The sequence below is a fragment of the Aethalodelphis obliquidens genome, unplaced genomic scaffold (genome assembly GCF_003676395.1).
Source record: "Aethalodelphis obliquidens isolate GAN/ISIS:26980383/991018 unplaced genomic scaffold, ASM367639v1 scaffold4, whole genome shotgun sequence".
Classification (NCBI taxonomy): domain Eukaryota; kingdom Metazoa; phylum Chordata; class Mammalia; order Artiodactyla; family Delphinidae; genus Aethalodelphis; species Aethalodelphis obliquidens.
Genome location: NW_020837948.1, coordinates 68045801 through 68062165, shown reverse-complemented (window position 1 = coordinate 68062165; position 16365 = coordinate 68045801). Strand labels below are relative to the sequence as shown.

The 16365-nt window shown below is 42.5% G+C and overlaps 1 protein-coding gene across 1 annotated transcript in view; it reads left to right on the top strand.

The window, feature by feature from the left end:
* The window catches only part of IPO11 (importin 11), a 259477-nt gene extending 255825 nt beyond the window's left edge, over positions 1-3652 (top strand). Inside the window, exon 30 of the mRNA XM_027101034.1 lies at positions 2268-3652. Within this exon, the coding sequence (XP_026956835.1) occupies positions 2268-2336 (69 nt within the window). The 3' untranslated portion in view covers positions 2337-3652. The remainder of the gene's footprint in view (positions 1-2267) is intronic.
* The last annotated feature ends 12713 nt before the right edge of the window (positions 3653-16365 follow it).

The window sequence follows — 16365 nt, the reverse complement described above, 5'->3', positions numbered from 1 at the left end:
CCCAATTCAACTTGGCTTAAGAAACATGGAAATTTATTGGCTCCCTTAGTTGACCTTGTTGGAATATATTGGTTTCAGGTGCAGTTTGATCCAGCGTCGTGTGGACCCAGTTTCTGGCATTTTTTGGCTCTGTTTTCCATAGTGTTGGCTTCCTGGGCAGTTCCAGGTACATGTCATCTTCCTTATGGAAATTCCAGCAGAAGAAGTGCTTTTTCCCCTACTGCCCCATCAAAGGTCTTATTGCATCTGAGTAGTTCTTGTTGGGCCACAGACCCAACTCCGAACCAATCGCTGGGTCCAAAAGAACGAGATGTCCTGATGGCCAGGCAAGCCTACATCCTGTGCCTGTGTTTGGAACTGGGAATAGAATCTTCAGGATGGGGATGGAGCACAGGGGAGGAAACTCCCAGGAGAAGGGCAAAAAGAGCAAAAAACAAATAAAGGAAAAGTAGCTTCTTTGCACTGAGCCAAAGAATGATTGGTAAAAATGAGGTTTGTGTGTCTGGAATGGCTTTTAGTCTTCGTTATCCTGGAGAACAATGCCTGCAGCTGTTTTCTTCTTATTTGCTCTAGGTTTCTTTGGGCTTCGCCAAGTGGGCCCTGTCCCCACTGCTGTTCGCTTATTTTTAAGCCTGACCACTTGTGGCCATCTACCCTATAACCCAATGTTCCAGCTTTGTTTTCTAATTGGAATTACACAACATATGCTCTCCTCTCTTCTCCCTGTGATCTTGAACTCACCAATCTCTCTCCTGTTCTGCCGCTGTCAGAACGGAAAGCTGCTCTCCAGTGGGGACCCAGCACCGCATCACACCTCATGCAAACTTGACTAGTATTTCAGGATTCAGCTTATGATGTTCCCTCACTTCACCCACCTGGACCTGAGTTCGCCGATAAACTCCTGTGATCCATGACTAAACTCTGTGATGAAGGGGACCCGTGTCAGTTAATTCTTAAATCCTCTTACATTGGCTCTTTGACATTGCTGAGTAAGACTAAGCCTGCCAAGATGTAAATGTAGTGAATCAATTCTGTGGTTAAGGTTATAAAAATGTAAGCAGGGGCCTCGCCAACGACAGGCTTTCAGTGCCTGGTTGGGCACCTGGACTTGTGTCCTGTTGACAGAGGGGAGCCATTGAATGTTTCCGAGTAGAGAGAGACGCCCCCTGCTCATGACCACTATTCACATACTAAGTGTCAAGCCCTGTGCATGTGTCCTTCACATGTGTGATCTCATTTCACAGCCACAATAATTTGGCAGGAGGAGATTCTCTTTTCCAATGGCACCTACTCACCTGAAATCACACCTCATTCTTGGCAAGAATCCCTAAAAGCACATAGTATGTCTAGAAAACCAACCATCCACCCTCACTCAAGCCTCCAGTGCCGTGCTCCCTTCTCATCCTATAACATGTAAGCCCTGGGGGAGGAGTTCATTGTTCTCACTGTTTGGCAGGGCAGCTGAGGAAGACGTCATGTAAGGGTTAAAATAACAGTGAAAAGGAAATGCCGCATTTCCCTCTCAATCAGTGCTTCCCTCTTCTTGGCCTTTTGCTTTTTCAGAGTGGAGATATCTGTACCCCTGTGTGTCCATTCCTTCCTCTTGGCTGACAGTCCCATCTCTCCGCCATCGATTTCCCTGTTAATTTCACACCCCTTAGATCTGATCTTCACATGCTGACCCCCTTCCTCTCCATGACCCTTTCCACCACAGAATAGCCTCCTGGACTTGTTCACTGTGTCCCCTGGCTGTCACTTCATGCCTGTCTGCATCACTTTACCTGTGTGTCTCTCGGTGCATATATAGTGGCCCTTGCTTGACTTCCTCCCCTGTTTTTTAAGTCCATATCCTCTGGTCTGTTTTGCCAGATTTGCTCCCCAGGGGAATCGCACTTCCCCTGCTGCTTATCTGGCATTGTCCAACTTTCATTTCTGCCAAGGACAACCGCTGTGCCCCTGAGTTGCATTTTGTTGTCCATCTTATTTCTCCTCTGTTACGTCCTGTGTTCAAACTCCAGCTCCACCTCACACTGGCTCTGCGGTCCTGGCAGAGTTGCTTTACCTCTCTACACCTCTGCGTCCTCCTCTGTTAAACAGGAACGGTGTTAGTATTTTTCCAGTAGGATTCTTGTGAAGATTAAATGAGCTATGTAATGTGTGGGAAGTGTTCAGAACATTACCTGGCACAAAGTAGGCATCTGATGAGTGTCAGCTCTTCCTCTTGTGGTGGTGGTGTGTTACATTGTTCTGACATGTTGATTCACAAGGGTTCCTCAAGAACAGCAAACCCGGGGCAGGCTCTGTGCTGGAGAGACAAACAGCAAGTTGGAGGGTGACCAAGTGGAAGGACAGCGCGTGTGCCCTGTGCCAGCTGGGTGTCCCCTGACCTCACTTTTGCAAGCTTGGGAGGAAAGTCGCCTGTCCTTCAAGGAGGAGAAGACACCACTCTTGCTTACCAGTTAAGTAATAAAATGGAAAATCAAGTGGTTTGGGTAAATACTGACTTGGTAGGATTGACTCTCCATCTGTTTTATTTCCTTCTGATGATCCATCAAGATTCCTAAATGCAGTTTGGATTTTGAAAACATCTGGAATCAGCCAAGCACAGTTTGGAAGCTGTTGAGTGCTGACATTATAATCTGTATTCCTTGCTGCTGAGCTGTGCCTGCCTACTGTGCACCGACCTACGAAGATGAAGCCAGCAGTGTGCTCCTTCAGACAGCATCCTGCCTCAGGGGGATTGAGGGTCCTTATGAGTACTGTGTGTGTGTGTGTGTGTGTGTGCACTTTATCTTTGCTCCTGATTATAAATGTAATAACGTTCACTATTGAAACATTGGAAAATAAAGAAAAAGGTAAAGAAGCAGCAACTCATAATCCATTCACCCAGAAATAACCACTCTTAATGTTGTGATGTGTATGTGTGAAGGATTTTGTGTACACACACACACACCCCTTTTACTCTATGTGGTTTTAAAAAAACAAAACCAGGATCCTTTGTGTATGCATTTAGAATACTGGCATTTTTTGATAGCATTATATCTTATTTTTCTATCTTTATACATTTTTTATAAATATAATATTTGAAAACTGCCTTAATATTCGGTGGATGGGTATTCTGTCAGTTCAGGTCCTCCAAGAAGCAGATGCCAGGAGAGGGTTAACTGTACAAGGAACATGTCGGGAGAAATCTCTGTGAAGGACAAAGGAGAGGGAACAGGCAAGGCAGGGGGATGGTGCAAGTGTGACACCTGTGAGAGGAGATCAAGAGGAAGGGTTTGCCAGGGAGAGCTTCACAGCCCTGAGAAGGGCTTGCCTAGGCTGATGGGGAGTCAGCCCTTGGGCAGAGGTTGCCCACCGCACAGTTCTCATGTTGGACAAGAACGGCCTGGCTCCGGTGCCCCTCCCATGCTTAGTCAATGGTGGGGGAGGGCAGCAGGGAGGAAGCGTGACCGCAACACGAACACTGATGTGGATCCAAAGGGATGGCAGCCGGAGGCTTCTCGTCAACTCTCCCCCGTGGAATAGTCTGTTGAAGGAGATCTGAACGGCACCGCTTCCTGGTCACCACAGAGTCCCTTAAGTTCTTTAATTAATCCTTTATTGTTAGCTATTTTGACCATCCTCATTTTTTTGCCATTATACATTAAGAAGCAATAAATATTCTTTGACATAAATCTTTGTGTTCTTCATTGATAATTTCCTTAGGGTGAATTAATATGTGGACTTCTGGTTGAACATAGTACATTGAAAATAATAAGTTTTCTTGGGCTGCCTCTTAAAACCCAATTTTGATTTGAAGAAATCAACAAAGTCAACATCTACAAACTTAACCGTGGAGACAGCAGTAGATGACACTTTCACAAAAAATTTAAAAGATGGAAAAATATTAAGATAAATGTTAACAGATTGATCAAAGGGAAGAACATTGAAACCCAAGCTGCCTGCATAGGAGGAGGCCAGTAAGTTGTAGAAACCCTGAAAGGCTTAGGAATTGGAGGTACCACGTGTCCTAGAAGAGCGTGGGGACTGAGAGCAGGATGGCTTGGAAGTCTGCATAAAAAGTCAGGCCTCCCGATGGCCTCCACCGCCCCAGGTGGCCACCCTTGCTGAGGAGATGGGAGCTTCAACCTCAAAGAGGCTGCTGACTTTGGGATGTTAGACTGGGTAGAGGACATGAGCACAATGTATAAAACAGAGATTACATGCAAGTCTACAGACTAACCCTCTCCCTTCCTCCATTCCACTTTCTTGGCCTCAGTTTTTCCATCTGTAAAAATGGGGATAAGTTAATAATAGTACTTTACCTTACAGCGTTGTTTTAAGGATAAAAACATAAAACATGTAGAACAGTAGCTGGCGCATAGTAAGTACGTGTAAGTATTTGCTCTCACTGTCAATGCCGTCATCATATATATACACTGAGCTTTCTCTTTTTTCCATTTATCCATTTACTGAACCTTATGCTGTTATCATACTGTTTTAGCTCATAAGGCTTTGTATTCTGTTTCCCCTCCTTTATTTGAAAGTAAATTAATGGATTTATTTTTTAGAGCACTGATCTCTTTACAAGATACAGTCTTCCACTTTCAGAATGTGTACGTCTCCTCATTTATTCAAATATTCTGTGTCCATCAAACATGTTTTTAGTTTTCTTTTGTTAATATCTGCATTTCTTCTTAATTTTGTTCCTAGACCCTTTGCTGTTGCTAATGTGGGTGGAAATTTTGATTCCAGTATATTTTCAAACTAGTCAATACTGATATTTGAGGGCTATACATAATTACTTTGTAGCTTGCTACTTTGTTAATATTATTAAATATTTTTAGTATTTCTAATAGCTTTTCAGTAGATTTCCTTAATGTTTTATTTAACAAAGCATTAATTCAACACATATATTTCAAGCTGGTACTGTGAGGTGGAAACCCCGTGATCAATGAAACCAACACAGTGTTTCCCCGTGGAGCTTCCGTTCTGACAGGGAAACTTGCAGAAACAGGTAGTGATGATCACAGAACTTGTTACCTAAGGCTTCCTGGAGTGCCCTGGTAATAACCACATCCTTACAGAAATCGGATCAGTAATAAAAAAAATCACCAATCCTTCCAAATCACCTATATTATAGGTAAATTCTACCAAATATTCATGGAACATAATTCTAATCTTGAAGTGCTCTTCAAGAGAATAGAAAAGAGTAAATGTTCCTCAACTCACCTTGTAAAGTTAGTATAATCTTGGGATCCAGAAGAGTCAGGCAGAAATGAAAACCCAACAATGTATAACGTATATATACTTATATATGTAGGTAGAGCTTTAATGATCCAGTTTGGTTTATCTTAAAAACGCAAAGATGGTTGAACCCTAGAATATCCATTAATGTCATTCACCACATTGACAGAATTGGAGAGTAGGTGAGACAGGAAATCGAGTATGTTAGAGCCATATCTTAACTTCTGCAAATTCAAGTATATGTTTTTCATGCAAACAAAGCCAAATGGTCAGCAGCACATGGTACATCTCTTGGAGCAGTGTTCTCCTGGGAAATCCACAGAGATGGGGCAGTAGAAGGCATGTCTGTCCACTCTTGACCATGTAGGTTGGGCCTGGCAATCTGGCAGAACCAGGCACCAGATTCCAGAGAGGAGCTCTTGGGCTGTGGAGCTTTTAAGCTCCATGACTAGGGAATCACTGGCTCTTTCTCTATGTGGTAGCTAGAGGGACTGATGTCCAAGCCTTTGGAACGTTTGGCCGCTCGTGGCAGGATTAGCCACCTCAGCTCCATCCTGGTGAGATGGGGAACTGGAGTCTAAATCTTGTGCTTGACCAGAATATATTGCTTCAAGGAGTGAGCTTTAGCCAGTTTCCTTGGGACCTTGCAGAAGAGCAACTCCAGTTCTGGGAGGTCAGCCTTCAGAGGATCGGTCTTGAAAAATAAACCCTTAATTGTCAATACTTTAAGCATAAAAAAGAGAAAAATAGCAAAAATTGAGGAAAGTTAGATGTTACTTTTATAGTCCTTATTATATGTCATACATTATAATATACAATTTTTACATGTACAGAGTTGAATATGCCACATCTTATATTGTTCTTTGTAGGTGATTCAGTGAGATTTCTAAGTATTGAAACATACAAATTTTGCTTTCAAGACTCCACTAAAAGGCCCTTTTCTGAAAAGCAGTTCATATAGAGACAACACTTAAAAGTACTTGGAAACTTACTTTGAACAAACAAGCAAGCAAAAATTGTGACTGTATAACAAGGGCTCTGAAGCCAACAGTGGGCAATCTGGCTCAGACAAGATGGTGCTGGATTAGAACAGTGTGAGATGGAGACAAGAGATGGAGATGTGCCATGTAGATTAAGGGTGCTGAGAGGTTTCTAATGAAGAGCTGGGCTCAGTTAATAGTGAAAGTCGCTCTTTGTGGTTCAATGTGTGTAGTAAACTAAGTGTATAACATGCTCGGTACAGAGGGAGGGTGCAGTCATTCTCAACCAATATTTTTTACTTCTCTATAAAGGGATGAGTTGAAAGCCATTTTATACACTGTAATGTACAGTTACAGGAATTGGAACGACCTCAAATGATTATCAGAGGCAAAATTCTGGGTTCGGTTTGGCCATAGATTATCAAATGCCTTAAAATGTTCCAAACTTGAACACGAATTAGTGACAGTCCTAACTAGTATAGATAGGTGTGCAGGCACTGATGTTTCAAGATGTCTGTAGAGTTAGGACAAACCAATAATGCAGTTCCAGATAAGCCAAAAAAAGGTAGAATGGCTTTTTCTCACTCATGAAACGCTTCAAAGTGGGATTCCTGGCTGGCAAAAGGCTCTCCTCCATGAAGTAATTCAGGGATCCAGCCTCCCTCCATCTGTGGCCTCATCATTCCTTAGAGCCTTGTCATTTTTAGCATCTAGTGGGCAGAAGGAGAAAGAGAAGGCATGAAGTCCACCACTATTTAAAAGCCTTGGCCAAGAGATAGCACATCACCTCCATTTACTTTCTGTTGGCTCTAACTCTGTCTTATGGCCACATCTAATTATACAGGAAGCTAGGAGGTATAATCTAGTTTTGTGCTCAGGAAGAGGAGAAGGACATGGATTTGGTGACTAGCTAACAGTCTCTGCTATAGTGTTTATCATTTCATTTGTAAGAGTGAAAAAGCATAAACAATATAAATGAACAATGGTTGGAGACTGAATAAATAAATTATGGGACATCACTATAGCTACATGGCATCTGAGCTTCCCTATCTGTTGAGACTGAAATGAAATTGGCTCAAGCTCTTTATCTGACAGCGTGTGGAAAATTCAATATCCTCTCTAGGACTTTGATGAATTTCCAGGAGCCAAGTTCTTACAGGCATTTGCAGTGCTGACTTCTGGCTTTGTCAACCTCAGTTTTCATCTCACAGACTGCGAGGCAGCCCAGACACATCGCTTGTCCTCTTTTCTTGGTTTATCCTCAGCCCACTCTGGTGAGGCATCTGGGTGTGCAGCAGCCTGTACTAAAGGTTGGAGTAGGTGTTTCTGTTATTTAGTGTCATCATAGACTCCTGAAAAGTTCCATTACTCTGGGTCCCCATCATATTGCTCTACCTCTTTCACCCTCCATGACTTTAGCCCTCTGCTTGTAGATCCAAACACTCACAAAGGACTTGTCTACTCTGGGTTTAAGCTCTTTAGTAACACAGAAGGATTGGGATGATTAGATTTGACTTTCTAGGTCTCCAACCAGTCTCCAAATGGAATGACACAGTATATAATTTTCTCCACTGATAGAAATTATGTAACCTCTCATATTAGAAGGCAAAAGCACCCACTGTCAGTTTTGTTTTTGCATATTTTTTAATCCTACTACTCACATATAATTCCACATAGTCATTACAGCTGATGCTTTATTGTTAACTGAAAAAAAGCAGGCTATCGAATTATATCCCAATATTGTATCAAAAATACACAAAGATGCACAGAAAAAAGATCAAGAGATATGTACCATAAGGTTAACAGTGGGTGGTTCTATTGTAGGTATTTATTTTCTTCTTTATATATTTTTCTGTATCATTTGAAATATCTGTAATGAACATGTTTTGCTGTTATAAACAGAAAAGGAAAGATTAATTTTCAAGACAATTCTATTGTCTAAATTGAGCCAAACAGATACTTTACCAAATTCTGTCTTCATTGGATCTGTTATTCTACGGTTCACATTCTTATTACAAGTATTTGCTGAATTCCTCCCTCTGGGTTCAGAAGAGGGAACAATCACCAAGGAATGGGAATGGTAGGGGAAACTTAGGGACCTGGGTGGAACCAGGGCTGGCTTTTGAATACTCAGTTTCATTTTTTTAAGCATGTGTCCTGAGATGACCCACCCTGGAGTGCACTTGATCTTGTTTATCTGCCCTTTCCTCTTATTCCAAATTCCACGTGGTCTATTCTTAATGCCAGACTTACAGAAGGTGTTGGTAAACCTAGTTAGTCCACAAGGATCCATTAGGTCTTATCTAACACCAAGGTGAAGGATAAAGTTTGGAGTATTCTGAGCCATTCTTAGGTAGGATGCTCTTGGCAATTTTATATTTGAGCCTTCTTTTCCTCTTATGAGATTGCGAACTCCTAGCTGGAGAGTTGGGGGTGGTGGGTGTCACATGAACAGAAAACAGCCTCCCAAATCCATCCCTTCATGGTTAAGAGTATGAACTTTGGATCTAGACTGTTTGGACTTGAGACCCAGCTCTGCTACTTGCCGGCTGAGTGACCTTGAGAAATTATTAACTGCTCGTGCCTCAGTTTCTTCATCTGTAAAACGAGTGTAGAGTATTTTCTACATCCTAGAATGCTTGGAGAGATTAAATGAGTTAGTACTCATCAATAGCGCCTAACAGGGCATAAGCACCATGTAAGTGTAATTTGATAAATAAAGAACTATGAGTGGTGATAAGCTCTAACCCGGTGTGGTCAGAACCCCTAAAGGCAGGTTCCCTGCCTAATTCAGGAGTCTGGACATTGCTAAATGGAAAGAAGAGCTGGATCTGTGTACTCCATCAAGTTCCCAGAAATGGGAGATTTCCCAGTTTCAGGAGATGTTACAGCCCAGGGCCCCTCAGAGTTGCAGTTTGGCTCTTTTATTTTGTACATGGAGAAATGGCGACCCAGGGGTTGTCAGTCACTTTCTCAGCTCCACACAGCTGGTTTACGGTGGGGCCACAGCCAGGGTACCCACTCCAAACACATTCTTTTTATATTAAATTCAAATACATATCCATACATATCTAATATAGTCAAGCATGCATGTAATTTGGAAAGGGGAAAGAATTCATGAATAAGTCTCCTTTTGAATAAGTAGATTTCATTCATTAGCATGCTTTCTTATTACAAATTATCTAATCATTATCCTTATTGGAAACACTCAATGCCAAACAGATATTGCAGCTCTGTGAACGTCAGTATGTTGTTGGTGAATTTTGTCGTGGGCTAAAGTCTTTCTTCCCCCTTTAGTCTTTCACTGACCTTCTTACTTCTCCCCTCTTTCCATTCCTGTGGAACTCTGCCAAGTAGCACCCCTACTTTTAATAGAATTAAGTTAAAAATAATCCACTGCCTTAACACATCTGGTTATCTTTTTCTTTTTCTATTTTTTTTTTTTTTTTTGCCCTCACCCTGTGGCTTGTGGGATCTTAGTTTCCTGACCAGAATTGAAGCCAGGCCCACGGCAGTGAAAGCGCGGAGTCCTAACCACTGGACTGCCAAGGAATTCCTGTGGTTATCTTTTTCATTATTTTTGAGTATTATCTTTTTGTTCTTGTCCGTATGCACGTAGAGTTTTGCACGGTTATGTCTGTAGTACTCAAAAAACTTTGAAGTATGCTCTTGTCATTTACTATTATTTATAAATATTTTATATATCCACAAATTTCCCATAAATACCCACTGTTATGGTTACATAATTCATTGTGATTAAACTAACCATAAAGTTATAAAATCTTTTCCCTATTATTGACATTTGAATTGTTTCCGTTTTAAGGTGTTGAATGTGGTGCTATAATATGTACTTTTTTCTTCTGTTGATTTATTGCCAAAGGACATAGTCTCAGGATTGGAATTATGTGGTCAAATGTATGAATATTTTTATAGCCAAAAAGTTATATTGCTCTATATTTTTTTCTGGTGATAATGCCCCCAGCAGTGTATGCGTATACCATTTTCACCACGCTCCTATCAACACTGAATATCTAACAGCTTTTACTCCCAAACAGGTGTGCTTGTGCCAGGAAAGAGTTCATTGAAGTGATGACAAATCATTGATGAGTGTTATGTGGAATGAACTTGATAGTTTCCCTGACTGGGAAATTTCCTTTTCATTTCACACTCTATTAGTAAGATCTATAAGCATCATGACTTTTAGTTCCATAACAGTGCCTTGCATAGTAGGTATCCAATAACTTATTGGTTTAATTTTGTGTCCTATATGATGCTGACCTCTAGTAGTCATGCTATATACATCACGTTACCCTACAGTAGAAAAGAGCAAAGTGAAAGGGGAGGGGAGGTGCCAAAAAGTGGAAGAGATGCTCTCAGATTTCCCAGGAGGGAAAATGGGGAGCATCTCCCCCAAATGCAGGGTCACAACCCTGTCCACTAGTGCCTTGGGCATCACCGAGTCTGTCCATGTCTACTCCCTGACCCTTAAACATGAATCTCCTCCCTGCCCTTCCCAACCCCACCCCCAGCATCTCTTCTACCTCAGCTTCCCCTCCATTCCCTCTCCCCCAGGTTGGGCTTGTGCTCCCTTCCTTCACTTGTTTGGTCAGGTATTCGCCATGCTCAGCCTGTGAGGGATCCAACGATTAAACATGTGTGAGTTTTCAGGGAAGAAATTGGAGACACAGATGTAGAGAACAAACGTATGGACACCAAGTGAGGAAAGCGGCAGGGGTGGTGGTGATGGTGTGATGAATTGGGTGATTGGAATTGACATGTATACACTGATGTGTATAAAACTGATGACTAATAAGAACCTGCTGTATAAAAAAATAAATATAATAAAATTCAAAAATTAAAAAAACAAAAAACATGTGTGAGCCCTGCCTTCCCAGAATTTGAAGTTTCTGGGAAGAGAGAAAGGCATTTTTAAAAAGCAGAATGGGATAAGTGTCATAAGAATACTTCAGAGAAGTTGCTCTGGGAGGTTTCTTCTGGGCAAGGTATCTGAGAAGATTTTACTGAAGTGGTGTTCAAACTGGGCTGTGAGGACTGGGAAGGATTTGGACAGTGGATCTGACAGTGTCCCCCAGCTTCTCAGGATCCTCAATGCCATCCAGATCCTTATTGCTTCAGTCACCAAAACAGGTACCCCAGAGAGCTGAATATGCCAGGGGCCATGCAGAAGGTTAAAAAATGTACATGGCATATTTCCTTCTCAATTTAGAAGATGGTTTTGGTTTTTTCTCTTTTAGTGGGGTGAAACAAAGTTTTTGAAAACTGAATGTGCTTCAGCTGGGTGAGGCAGTACAAGGGCCGTCAGTGCCGTGCCCAGGTATGTGGAGGGTGGCAGCTGATTGAGGACTGCCCTGGGGGGTTGAGGCTGTCCTTCCTTCAGACTGGTCCATGCCTGTGCTTTATTGATTTTTGCTTTTGTTTTATTCACTACTGACCGTGCTGGACCAGTTGTTAGATATTTCACTTATTATCCCTGGGAGAAGGGACACTGGGATATCTTGTAATCTACAGAGAATGCAGGTGCAGTCTGTGAGGTTAGGTGACCAGGGCTCTAGTGCCAATCCTAGTGCCTCGCGTCAGAAAAGAACCCAGGTTGTTGATTTTAAATGTATGAGAATTGGATCATTTGCATCATCTCTTTAGTTGTTATTATCTTCTCTGTCTAGTCCTCTCCATGCCAACCCAAGCCTCCTCAACTATTTCCTTTTCTTTAAGTGCAGCTCTCTGTTAACCTGCATACATTATAGTTGATCCTTCCCCCATTCTCACCAGATTTACCAGGCTACGGGGATATTACAGATTTAGAGGAGTGTCATCTGAAGTGATATGTCTGAGGAAGATGCTCAAACCCCTGAAAACTTACACATGCTTCTAAATGCATGTTTTGTTTCAGTGTCTCAGAATGCTTGTAACTGCTGTATCATGATGACACAATATGGACAGACACATTTATCTGCTGCTTTTTCCAATTCTAATTATCATGGTAGTGAAGCTGACACTCTTTCTCCCCACTCACAAAGAGACAAAAAGGCATCCTAGGGGGTAGAGTCCACTTACACTCAAGTGAACTGTCGGCCTTACTGAAGCTCTCCTTAGAACACTGTGTCTGGAGCTTTTGTGTTTAGGGTTTGACCATGGTCTTTCCCATTTACAATCAGGGAGCTCTGGTTGTGAGAGTAGCATGCCTTCCAGGGGATGGGGTTGGAATGAGGTTAGGCTCCTACTTGGAGGGTCTGTGGTTATCTAGAACTTTTCCTACTCTCAGTCTATTGATTTGAAACCAGGCCCCTTCCGTATTCCTCCCTTTGGGGAAATGGTGGGGTGATCTATAAACTGAGTCAGTATCCAGTGGTCCTGAGCAATGGGATTTATTCAGAGTAAAGTAAAAATGGACACATTGCGCCCCTTCCGCCTACCATAGGACCTGAGCCCTCCGACCCCCCACTGAAGCTCTAGAGTTGGAGGTGAATTTGGCACACAGAGAATGGTCTTTCATGTTATCTTTTCCTGGTACTCGGGGCTTATCAAAGAGCTCTCTTTAAAAAAAAAAAACTACTTATTTTTTGGGAATATAAGTAACCTGACACTATAGTAATTCTGTGTTCCTGGGAATCTATTTTAAGAACTCTACATGCTAATCATTGACCTCTGATTCTTGAGCACGGGATGCACTTTGCAGATCATTTTGGTCTCCCCAGAGTCCTTGTGCGTTTTCAGCCTAACATTACCATTTGAATAAATCAGGACAGACTTGCATATGCTAGGGTATAAGATAAATCCTGAAATCTCAGTGGTGTAACACAGCACAGTGAATACTCCGTCATGTAAAGTTCATTCTGGGTTGTGTGGCCCTCCCTAATCTTGTAGCTACACCGTTTGGTACGTGTGGATTTCAGGGTGGCTGCTAAAAGGGAAAAGAGGGATTGAGGAGGCACATTGGCTTTTACTGTTTCAGCCCATAAGTGACATAGTTCATGAGCCAGAACCAGGCACATGGCCCCAGTAGAACTGCAGCAGGTGAGGGAATGTGAGGAAAGAGGATGCACAGGGGGCATTTGGTGAGCACCATCCAACTCTCTCTGCCACGTCAGTCTTACCCCCAGATGCTTGTAACTTGGAAGGTAAAAGCAGGTTGTCTCGCTCTAAAAGCTTCTCAGGTTTTGGGAATAGCAGGAGCTCTCTTTAACAGTGTCCACTTCACAGTTTTCCTAGAATAGCAGGGGATCTCCATTCCCCCACGAATCATACTGACTGACACGCTTGACACCCGTTGGCACCCTCTTGGCTGGAGGGTCACTCATGAGATCTGTCCACTTGCTTCCACTCCCACCCCTCCAGGGTGTGTTTACCAGGTGTGGAAACCGTTTATGAAATATGTTCACAGCTCACTCGCTCCTTGTATCCATGCCCCTTTGCAATTCCTCTAAGAGGGTGGAGTCTCTTCCCCTACCCTTGAACAGTGGCTGGCCTTGGGACTTGCTTTGAACCACAGGATGTGGCAGAAGTGACAAGTACGCTGTGGCTCACTGAACAAGCCCAGGTGGTCTGCTGGCCCCTTCACCTCAGCCAACATTCTGTCAGACCCCAGAAGCAGAGTGGCCCAGCTGATGGCAGCTGACACACAAGGAGCTCCCAGAGCCCAGTCTCCACTGCTGACTGTGGAAGTGTGAGCCTTGGGATGGTTTGCAACCAAGCAACAGCTAACTGACACACCAGGGGTCGGTGCGCTCGGCAATGCGTATATACCAGCTGTGTTACATATTACTATAAAAGGATGAAAGGTGAGGGTGAAAATGAAGAAAACTATTTCTACGAAAACTAAATTGAAGCTTTGTAAAGACTTGATAAAACAAGTACCTTTAAAAATTTCAAGTAAGATGTGGTGAGACATCTATAAAGAAACAGAGGGAAAGTCATAAAAAATATCATGGATTTACCCTCCAATTGCTTCGCATATGTATATATATATAACTTAAAAAAATTTTAGTCTTTATTAATAAGTTCAATCTGGATATCATAGATCATTAGATTGTGAGGAGAGGTCTAAGGCTGCTGTACAGATATGCCTCACAATTTGTTGGCTTAAAGAAGATGGAATTTTATTTGCTTGTTGTTTTTTTTTTGTCCTATGTAGTAATCCAAGTTGATCATTCTAGTTCAGAGGGGAGTTGGTCTGTGCAGTCATTCAGGGATCCAGGATTTTCATCATTTTGTTCTGCCAACCCCCTAGGCCTTGTTGGTACCTAAATGGTAGAAATTGTGTTATGGGTTCTGGAATCAGAAGAGGACAGAGAGCCTTGAAGAGGCATAACCCTTATCCCAAGACATCAGTCACAAGAGGCACCCTCACTTCTGCCAACACTCCACTGACAAAAACTCAGTCACATGACCACGTGACTGTAGTTAAACCATGCCTAACTACAGGAGAGACTGGGAAACGTATGGTTTTGGGGCAAAAACATGCTGAGCTAAAATCCTTTTATCAGAGAGAGGGTGAGAATGGATTTGGGTGAAGAGGCAGCAGTCTCCACCAGAAGGATGCGTCTTAGAAATGTTTCTTGCAAGAAGGACAATGGGAAGTTTGAATGAATGGACCCACACCCAGTGGGAAGGCCTTGGTGAATGGATCTGCACTTCTATATTTTAAACTAAAATAACACATTTATGATAAGAATGTATCTGTTTTCATGACTTATAGCCTTGATTTCTTCAAATTAATTGACCACTTATGATGGTCCAGCTTATGATAGAGATGAGGACTTTTTATTCTTTCTGTCTCTTTGCTCTTCAGTGTCTCCCTTTTGTTTGCACTTCTGGGGGCTCAAGAATACGGCAGACTCCTTGAGTGTCTGCATGCCATTTTGAAGTGATGTATGTTCCTGAGTAGCCTCCTGTTTTTAAAAGAAAATGTAGAGTTAGCTCAGTGCTTGAGATGTGGCCAGCTGACTAAGAGAAGGCAGGAAAAAGAGTAATGTCTAACTGTACGCATTCCTTAGTTACTACCCAAGAAAAGGTTAGGCTGAAAGATGGCAAGAAGTTGCTTCCCAAATCCAACTTTGCTTGCACACAACGCCTCTCTACAGGTACAAGTGGCTCCATTTATCGTGGGAACTGAGACCACGAGATCTTGATTTCTGGCTGCACAGTGAACTGTTGGAAGTCCCTGTGGGAGCTGCTCTACATGAATGGTTGGAGCTGGTCCTTCTGCACCTAGAGGAGCCATGCTGAAGATTTGAAGAAATGGATGCTGGGCCTGGATTGAGCACGTGCCACTTAAAACTCCCGCAGTTGGGTGCTGGCTCCCCTCAGCTTGTTCCTGGGCCCAGAGAACCTGGGTCCCAGATGTGCCCCATTTGGGTGCCTGCCTCTGTCCCTTCTCCTTGTGTTTGTTGCTCTTCAAGAACCCTTAGCCTCATCATCACCTCACTCCCTGCTCTTTTCCTTCAGTTCACACCGGTGGGCCTGACTCTGGAAAAGGGTTTTTAAATAAAAGAACATTGAAATAAAGGCACAAACACATGAAAAGATGTTCAACATCACTAATTATCAGAGAAATGCAAATCAAAACCAGAATTATTTATCACCTCACACCTGTCAGAATGGCGATCATCAAAAAATCTATAAACAATAAATGCTGGAGAGGGTGTGGAGAAAAGGAAACCCTCTTGCACTGTTGGTGGGAATGTAAATTGATACAGCCACTGTGGAGAACAGTATGGAGTTTCCTTAAAAAACTAAAAATAGAGCTACCATATGACCCAGCAATCCCACTCCTGGGCATATACCCAGAGAAAACCATAATTCAAAAAGATACATGCACCCCAATATTCATTGCAGCTCTGTTTACAATATCCAGGACATGGAAGCAACCTAAATGTCCATCAACAGAGGAATGGATAAAGAAGATGTGGTACATATATACAATGGAATATTACTCACCCGTAAAAGGAACAAAATTGTGCCATTTGCAGAGACATGGATGGATCTAGAGACTATCATACAGAGTAAAGTAAGTCAGAAAGAGAAAAAAATATTGTATAATATTGCTTATATGTGGAATCTAGAAAAATGGTACAGATGAACTTATTTGCAAAGCAGAAATAGAGACACAGACATAGGGAACAAATGTATGGACACC